Here is a 10000-nt window from a genome sequence, read left to right as displayed (position 1 = left end):
TTATAAGCCTTCATACTCCAAGCCCCTTCTCACCGCTCATGTCTTAGTGGTCAGAGACAATCAAAAGTTTTCATCATGGTGGATGTACAATACAAGCTCAATTAATTGGATCTGAGACACAGGATTTTAATATAAAAAAAAGAATCCAAATTAAATTATGTTTTCTACCTCTTTAAGACGCCAATGTAAGCTATCGTATTTGTCAAGAAACAGCAGCTCAGAATAGCTGGTTGTTGGTGTCTTTTTTTCTTTTACTGTTGTGTTGTTTGCAATTTTTATAATGTATGATTTGGAGATGAGAAATTCCCAGACAGGGACCTGGGAGTCTTTCTGTTCATCTTTAAAGGAACATTCTGAGGAGACACGCAAGGAGTCAAGCTAGTCTGTTGTCCGATCACATAAGTCTGTTCCCTTCTGCCCGTTCAGGGCAAGGTCTAAAAATATAAATCTAGGTAAAGTTCAAAGTTCACTCAAATATCGACCACCAGTGTTGCCCTAGCCTTAATCTCTCCTGCTCAGAACAGACTCACACATTCGCAGCGGTTAAGTCTTCGTCATACTGTCCTGATTACTGATTACTTGCAGCTGCGTCCCCTTCTGCACCTGCAGTTGGTGATTGGGGAAGCACTAGCCACCCTCAAACCCCTCCCAGATGTGGGATGAACAACACAATTAGGACGAGGTTGTGGCCCTTTCCAACGCTGATTCCCTCTGACAACAACGGCCATCCCCCCTCCGTCCTCCCCTCCCCAGGTGACGGTGACGGACGGTCCGCCCAATGCCAAGCAGAGCACGGTGTGGGTGATGGTCCAGGTCATGGACGAGAACGACAACAAGCCCGTCTTCCCGGAGAAGGTGTACCAGATCCGGCTCCCGGAGAGGGAGCGTCGCAAGAAGAGCGAGGCCATCTACCGGGTGTTCGCCTACGACCGCGACGAAGGGCCCAACTCGGACCTCTCCTACAGCATCGTCGACGGCAACGAGGACGGCAAGTTCTTCATCGACCCCAAGACGGCGATGGTGTCGTCGCGCAAGTCCTTCACGGCCGGGAGCTACGACATTCTCACGGTACCACGGACAAAACACCTCTTCTTGTTTAAGGTTGTTAGCGGTAGAGCCGAAATAGGCATATTAGTGAGCACTTTGATAATGTGAATGGAAATAACGCTACCTTCATCTTATTTAATTAAGCTATGTGTACGTTGGTTATTTGGATGAGAAATGTTTTCATGTCTGTCAGAGATTTAGTAGCCATTTAGGTAAAGCGTTGAAATCTTCTACGCTTTTCCAATTTTTTTTTTTACTTCAGTGTATTTGGCTCATACTCTGTCAGTAAGACATTTATTTATACTGTACATGGAAGTAAGATTATTATTTATCCTATGCATGTAGTTGAACACTTTATAGATCCCATTTCTCAATATTTAAGAAGTTGTTTGATATTATAGGATATCACTGTTTTATATTCTTTTCTATATATATTGTAGTAGAAGGAACATTTTTCTTCATACTTTGTTTCTTATGTTCAATAGTCTTATAATTTTTCTATGTATATGTATTTATATTCCAGAATGGGGGCAACTGTAACGTGACCCATTTCCCCCCAGGGATCATTTAATTATTTCTGATTCGGATTAAGCCCATATGGTCGTCATATATGGGTTAAACAGATGTTTGGCGATGCCAACGTGTTCTGATGCTAATTGGCATAGCACTGTATTCGTCTAGCTTTGATTTCTGCGTATTTATGTTCTCCTTCTCGTCGTTCTACCCCCGCTCCAGATCAAAGCCACCGACAACGGGCGGCCGCAGAAGTCTGCGAGCGCGCGGCTGCACATCGAGTGGATTCGGCGTCCCGCGGCGCTGCCGCAGCCACTGCAGTTCGAGGAGGCCTTCTACAACTTCACCGTCATGGAGAACGACAGGGTGGCCGAGATTGTGGGCGTGGTCTCCATGCAACACAGCTCCACCCCACTGTGGTTTGACATCACAGGTAAAGCTGACCCCAACCTTACACTGTGACCAAGCCTAACCCTATCTTAACCTCAGAAAGTGGTGGTGCAACTTGCTAACAATAACGCTAATGCTAACTCTAATTATTTTTGCTAGAAGGTTGGGGATGTGCTCTTATATCACATCTGAAGGAAGAGTAATCGTGGGAGGGTGGGGGTCAGGGAGCAGCCTCCCATGCTTGGTGCATGCATGTGGCTGCCACAGTTTTGCCCGTGTGCAGCAGGTGTAGACGTGAATACGTGATGAGGAGATGCAGCTACGGCATTGTGCCCTATCGGGTCTGCATGATCCGTGCTACTGTACCCCCCCCCCAACCCCCAAACCCCGCTCAACTTCTTCTATCCTACCTAGCACAAATCCCCCTCCCCCCCTTCTTTCTGTTGACGATGTGACTTTGTTGAAGACACAAATTATTCCAGTTTTACATCAGCACATTTTATGGGTGTGTATTAACCACAGCCTTACGTAGGCTGGGACTAGCTCCCACTAAAAACCATTGCGACAAATATTAAAGCGAGTGTGACACTCCTTCGAACAGCGTGAAATGCCAAACGTGGCACACTTAAAATCCCTTTGATCCGTCAAAGTTCACTCCCATCCAATTGAAAGACTTAATGAGATTATGTCATACCAGGCGCTATAAGCTTGACTCTGATGCCGCATAGAATTTCGTTTGTGAGGATATTTTGGTATACGAGTAAACCCCTCTTTGATTCAATAAGCGAAATAAATTATTCCACCCATAAAGTAATTCAATTAATATTTTACGCCACTCAACACTGCAGAAGATGTTGACCAATGAAATAACACAGTTACATCTACGCAGTTGTTTACTCATGTCTCTTGAGGGCAGCCGATCTGCCTGTGTGGTAAGTGGACTGAGTAATATGCTGACCAAGGACCACATTTCCCAGAGTGCACCATTCGCTTTTTCCTTTGCTTGTTTTTGTTATCGTCACTGATGCGTCAGCGTGGTCCAGTTGGAGATACCGTCTGGCTTGTGCTTCCGGCATTCTCCATCGCTATCGAGCACCTTCTGCATCTCTTTCGCTCTCTCTCTCTCACTCTCTCTATCGCTCTCTCTCTATTGCTCTCTCTCTTCCTCTCTCTCTCTTTATCTCTCTCTCTCTCTCTCTCTCTCTCTCTCTCTCTCTCTCTCTCTCTCTCTCTTTTTCAACCTCTTAATTTATGATTATCCTATCTCTTCAAAAATAAAAGTCCTCAACCGTTATATCTTCATAAACAGTCTTTTCTCAGACCTGACAAATCTTCTCAAATTCGCCATTAAACTCAGTATTCAATTCAGCTTTAAATATTTATCTATAATAAATACAGTTTGCCTAGCATGATGCAATTTGACAATCCAGTGGGTAATAGGAACATTGAATAGTCTCGAGTTCTGTATACATGATTGTGTTACGCTGATTTAATTCTTAATTCGGTTCACAAAAGGGAGAGTCGAGAATTCACCTTGATTCCACTCCATTCAGTCTGAGGGTTCGGTTTCTCACTTTAATTTCTCTAACGCTTTGAACCTCAAATGAGCACTCGTCTGTCCGCCACTTCACTGCTCCCTCCTGCCTCTCCCCCCCCCGGTGCTCTCTTCACTGATCTCTCCTGTTTTCTCTCTATGGTTCTCGCTCCGGCTCTCATCTCAAGCGGCGCCCACGTCACAGACGTGTTCCTCAGCCCCCTCCCCCTCCCACTGTCCTCTCTGTCCTTCCTGTGTGCCTCACCTTTGCTCTTCCTCTCTCGCTTACCCCACACTCCTTTCTTTGCCTTCTTTCTCTCTCTCTCTCTCTCTCTCTCTCTCTCTCTCTCTCTCTCTCTCTCTCTCTCTCTCTCTCTCTCTCTCTCTCTCTCTCTCTCTCTCTCTCTCTCTCTCTCTCTCTCTCTCTCTCTCTCTCTCTCTCTCTCTCTCTCCACAATGCTTCGTGCCTGGAAGGTCCCAGGCCTTTCCGCGAGATGTTCTATATTCTGCAGAACGCTTGTGGCAGGAACTGTACCACAGAAGGTATCTCACTTCCACTTCCAAACCACCCATTCCCAGGCCCGCCTTCAATTCACCCTGCCCACCTCCCCCCAAACATTATTTTTCCTTCACTTTATCGTCATCACCCTGTCATTCATGTTTCTGACTTGCCAGCATTATTTTTGTTGTTCTTTATTTATTTATTTGGCAATCATTGTTCCTGCTCGTGCTTCTCCCACAATGCCATGCAGTGCCGCTCATGCTCTCCTGTGATTGGCTGGTTTGATGTGGGGTTGATGGTTGATTTGTTGGTATAATGCTTTGGGAGTGGGCCGTACCACAGTAGGCAGGGCGGTGGGGAGCAGCACCCTGGTCTTTCTATGGGTTGGACGTCGGTTATTTCCATTCTTCAGTTTGTGTGTATGCAACTTTGCCTGTATTCTATGTCCTGAATCAGTGTCTTTGTGTTTGATTTTGAATATGTATTAGGGGAGGTATAATTAATTAGTTTTTGCATGATTGGATTTTTTGAACGATAACGATATCCCAAATGTCTATCATAATGTTATTGCAATACAGTTGTTATATTGTGATAATTCCTGCGAGACATCTTTAATTAGACAACAAAACTGTATCTCTCTCTATAGATATATATATATAAATATATATATTACATGTTGAATGCAATGAGAATTACCAAAGTTGAAAACAATAATAAGTATCAAGCACCCAGTCCTAGTGAGTGTGTGTGTGTTCTCTCTTGGTTGGGTTAATAGATAGATTATATTGTGGGGCAATTTCTTCAAGAGTTCGCTGCTCCCCAAGGCTTACTCATCCAACCCCCTAGGTTACCGTGGCGACAGCTCTTTCTAATGGCCCAGCATTAGCAGCCTCGGTTGCCTCTGAGGATGGCTATAGTCGCTATCACAGCCTCTGTGGATTATGGCTCGCACCATACTTGCTAAGGCCCCTGCACATACTCACACACTCTCACACACACACACACACATGCTTGTGGGCATGCATGCACTCTCATACACGCACATGGGCACACACACACGGGCACCAGCACAAACACACACTCACACACACAGCTGTTACATGTATAGAAGTCATTCTCACTATATTTACTTTGCCCTCCGTCCCTTCTCAAAATCACACATAACATATAAAACATATCTTCCACGTGTTCACCAACAAAAAAATGTTTATACACACACACACACACACACACACACGCACACACACCCAGACAAGCGCAGTCGTGCCTGGTTGTTGTATAAGCGCCTGACACCTACAGACGACTTCAGACCCAATTAGACATATGAACGGCTCCGGAGGTCCGAGAGGGTAGTGGACGAGGCCATTGCGGGGTTGTCCCAGGGTCATCACGGGGTCATCACGGGGTCTTCCTCCTCCTCCTGCTGAGTACTGCCTCAGGACCCACACAGAGCTGAGAAAGAGAGGGAGTACGGAAGAGAGAAAGAGAAATTAGAGGAGCGAGAGAGAGAGAGAGAGAGAGAGAGAGAGAGAGAGAGAGAGAGAGAGAGAGAGAGAGAGAGAGAGGGGGGGAGGTAGGTAGGTAGGTAGGTAGGTAGGTAGGTAGGTAGGTAGGTAGGTAGGTAGGTAGGTAGGTAGGTAGGTAGGTAGGTAGGTAGGTAGGTAGGGAGTAAGAGCAATTTTGATCTTGAAAGTCACTGCAGGATATGGGCAGAAATGGCTGATAGAAACTAAGACAGAGGACCAAGACAGAGGACCCTATGCATAAACAAAAAAAATAAACATAATCGTCTGGGGTTATCGCAGAGATGAAGGGGGAGGGGGTGGAGATGAGACACACGTACCACAGTTTGTGAGCCCATGCTGGGACAGAGAGGAGATGCAGTGACAGCCGAGGGCAGGTGGTCTGAGATAAGGAGGCAGCTAACACGTCTCCTGGCCGCGTCTCCTCACTCTAAGGAGAGTGAGGAGAGTCAAGAGATGGAGAAGAGCTGGGGGAGGGGGATGAGGGAGGGGGATGAGGGAGGGGGATGAGGGTGGTGAGGGAGGCGGTAACTGTAACAGAGAATAACGAGGATCATCAGCACTGCTGGATGTCTGCAAACGGGAAACCACGAGTTGTTAAAAAAACCCAGGACCGCTTAGACAAGGATATAAAACGAGATAGAACTGCAAGGAGACTTGGAGGGCATATGCTATAACCTACTGCATGGATGCTGTGCACTCACACTCAAACAATAAAATCGTCAATGCACTCTCTTTCTCTCTCTCTCTCTTTCTCTCTCTCTCTCTTTCTCTCACTCTCTCTCTCTCTCTCTCTCTCTCTCTCTCTCTCTCGCTCTCGCTCTTGCTCTCTCTCTCCCTCACTCCCTCTCTCTGTCCTGCAGTCAAAAGCATGCAGTCCATGTTTATGCCCGCCGGTCTTCCCCTATAAACCAGACCCTTACAAAAACAAACCGGCTCCAGCCTAATGATATCATGACCACAGGTCGTATATGGGCCATATGTCATTTCAGCTGCTCATGCTGGACAGGCGCCACGTCCTTTTTAAAAACACAAGAAGAGGTTGTCTGCTTGTTTTTAACCACAGGCTTAACCCACATCTGCTGGGCCTATCAGGCTTGGATGACCGTTTTAGGGTATCAGCCCCATCTGTATTAATCAATTGCAGAGTTTGGCAGATTCGTCTCACTATAGTGACGATGACTTGCTCAGCTCCAGCTCTCACACGCGCACCCACAACATCATACTCTCACACATTAGCAAACACTCTCACACAAGCACACATACATACAATAATGGGCTTCTTTGACTTAATGTTCCCATCAACGTAGCTTTAGCCCCCCTCGCCAACAGATAGGCACCCAATGACCCGGTCTTTTATCACGTTCTCATTTTGAGAGAAGCATAGGTGGGTTTCCAGGTAGCAGTGCTTTACAATGGTAGCATTTAATCTTACTGCACAATGAAGAAAAATAGACCTCCCCCTGTTCTATGAAATAAATAAAGAGAGAAAGGCTTGGGCATTCCCAACCCCTATGGCTCTCCCAAATTACATTGTGTGTTTTGGTTTTGTTGTTCCCGCTTATCCAGAGTGGAAAAAAACATGGGAGGAAACTGAATTTAGCTGCAGAGTTTTGGGGTTCGTTCCTCTGTAATTTAGCGGCAGACTTATAAAAGATATGTACCAACCTTGACACGCCGGTCTCTGCCAAACCATCAGGGCCGTCTCCCTCTTCCGGATTCTATTCCGGAACGAGGGGAAAGCATCTTGGGGTTTGGAATGGCAGACACGGAGGCTTTTGAAGCTGTCTATGATCGCTGCAGCAGAGCCGCTCGTTTTGATAGCGTATCCTTCCCTGCTTATAATTTGCTTCAACCGGGAAATGATTTTGTGACCTTTCTTATTCGTTGTAGTTTATCATGAGAAGGAATATAAACTAGTTACTTTTTGAGGATTAACGACATAGACAAAGTAGCAAAAGAAATTCTCTGGCATATGAAACTAGATAATGTTTCATACATGTATCAATGGATTGATGTAATCCATCTATAGTAGTAGCCAAAGTCCTACTTTTACAACATTAGCCCAGAAACTTGAGGGATTGCAGTATAATGACATAATATTAGCTTTCAACGCATGTTTTACGTGTGGAGCTCTTAAAAACTTGAGTCCTGGGGAAAGTCAAAGAGACTGGGAAAGCTGTTTTTAGACCAAGCCACAGTACTCTTTAAGAAAACCATTGGATTAACTTCACTACAAAATTTATATTATCCAAAAGCACTTGAGTTTGTATATCTGTGAACTACGAGGTAAGATGGACTAGAAAAGGAAACTTGTTTATTGGCACACACACACACACACACACACACACACACACACACACACACACACACACACACACACACACACACACACACACACACACACACACACAGAGACACAGGATTGACATGAGAGTGAGCACAACACGGAATACCTAAAAGCACATGGACACGGAAACATCCACGCACACACACACACACACATGTCTGACTGTTGGAGGGCTGAGGTCATGGATTTATTAGACGGAGACGCCGACATGGAATCCTTTTGAGTCTACACCACGGATTCACACACCCACTCTGACACAGCCACCCACACACACAGACGCGCACACTCACGTGTGTGTGTGTGTGTGTGTGTGTGTGTGTGTGTGTGTGTGTGTGTGTGTGTGTGTGTGTGTGTGTGTGTGTGTGTGTGTGTGTGTGTGTGTGTGTGTGTGTGTGTGTTGAAACCTGGGGACAAGCATAGCAGACACGTTACTTCAGAGATATGGGACTACACAGATGCAGACAGACACACAGCCACCTACTTATACACACAAACACATACACACAGACTCACACAGCCACCCCTGCATAGAAAAAGACACAAACACACAGTCCCCCTGAAATCAGCCTCTGTATACGCACTCACTACTGCGGTGTAATCTTCTAATCATTAAAAGGGCGTTGGGCTGACCAGAATCTTATTAATAAGACATCATTCTGGCACATAATTATTTTACATAATTCCTGACATGTGCGTTGATGCCAATGGGGCTCGGTTGACACTGTTACTTTTAATTTAGCACATGCATAATGCAAAAAGGCAGGGTGGCTGTTTAATTTCTAACCCTGTCCGCCATGTGTCACCGCAGCACAGAGTTCTGGAATCCCCCCCCCCCCCCCCTCCCCCCGTTGCTGTTACTTAAATGATTACAACCCCATTAGTGACACAGGACGCTCACTCCTATGCTGTCCTCCAGTAATGGCTAGTCATGGGTAGGAAAATAGACCTGTCTGTGTTTTGAATACCATTTCTGCATGGCCATTATTCATGTGTCTGCCAGTGTGTGGTCTTCTTTGTGTTGGCATGCTTTTATTTTTGTATTTTGTTTTGCATTCATGTTAATTGCCTCCTCCTTGTGGTGAGCTTGGAGGATCCAAATGAATGAAGTCCAACACACACTCATTGCACAACCTCCAGTCCTCTGTACACACACCACATTACCCCTTCCCCTTCCCTAGTCAATGGAGACACTGCTTTGTGTATGTGTGTGTATTTATATTTGTGTGTGTGTGTGTGTGTGTGTGTGTGTGTGTGTGTGTGTGTGACTGGGTGTGACTGTATGTTTGTGTGTTTGTGTGTTTGTGTGTGTGTGTGTGTGTGTGTGTGTGACTGGGTGTGACTGTGTGTGTGTGTGTGTGTGTGTGTGTGTGTGTGTGTGTGTGTGTGTGTGTGTGTGTGTGTGTGTGTGATGGTGCTTGTGTGCATCCGTCTCGGTGCGTGTGTTTATGGTTATGTTTCTAGTTATGGTTATGTGAATAGATGGTTGCTGTCTCCACCTGTAACCCTGGTGGGAATGCATCTCAATATTATCATCTCCATCACAAACCCCTTGGAATTGTTTTTAGATGGCGTATACCCCCCACCCACACCCCCCCAACAACATTCCCTTATGACAGCCATCCCCTCTCGTCCCTCATGTCCACTGTCACCACCGCCGCCCCTGTCTGACTAGCTGTGCTTTGCTCTCTGGACCCCTGTAGGAGGGAACGCAGACAGCCTTTTTGACATCGAGAAGGGCATGGGAACCATTGTCATCGCTAAGCCCCTGGACGCCGAGCAACGCTCCTTCTACAACATGACCGTGGAGGTGACCGACGGCACCAACATGGCAACCACCCAGGTAAGGGGTCGGGGGGAAATCAAGTCAACTTAGTTTCCATAAAGTACCAAGTGTTGTTCATAGTACATACTATGCAAGAAAGGTACTGGCTACTTAATACAGTGCTATATTCAGTGTTGTATTAACGTTAAAATTACCAACAAACATTTTTGGAATTTTTCTTTGTGTTCTGTGTAAACCAAGGTGAATATGTTGTGGGAGAGTGTTAAAAGTGTTGTTGCGAGCTTGTTCAAGTTAGCAGGAATCAGAGTACCTGTAATTACTGAGACAAACGCAATTGCTGAGATCACTTAATTACATT

At 45.8% G+C, this 10000-nt stretch overlaps 1 protein-coding gene across 5 annotated transcripts in view; it reads left to right on the top strand.

Annotated features, from left to right (window-relative positions):
* Positions 1 to 10000, top strand: part of fat3a (FAT atypical cadherin 3a) — a 153805-nt gene that overhangs the window by 96435 nt on the left and 47370 nt on the right. For 3 of the 5 annotated variants that reach the window (XM_030381614.1, XM_030381612.1, XM_030381611.1), the window contains exons 5-8: positions 754 to 1068; positions 1783 to 1993; positions 3959 to 4027; positions 9560 to 9699. In XM_030381614.1, coding sequence (XP_030237474.1) covers positions 754 to 1068; positions 1783 to 1993; positions 3959 to 4027; positions 9560 to 9699 — 735 coding nt within the window. The remainder of the gene's footprint in view (positions 1 to 753; positions 1069 to 1782; positions 1994 to 3958; positions 4028 to 9559; positions 9700 to 10000) is intronic. The other 2 variants (XM_030381615.1, XM_030381613.1) reach the window with 1 other exon arrangement.

Source organism: Gadus morhua, chromosome 16, assembly GCF_902167405.1.
Source record: "Gadus morhua chromosome 16, gadMor3.0, whole genome shotgun sequence".
Taxonomy (NCBI): domain Eukaryota; kingdom Metazoa; phylum Chordata; class Actinopteri; order Gadiformes; family Gadidae; genus Gadus; species Gadus morhua.
This window is presented reverse-complemented; position numbering and strand designations above follow the sequence as displayed.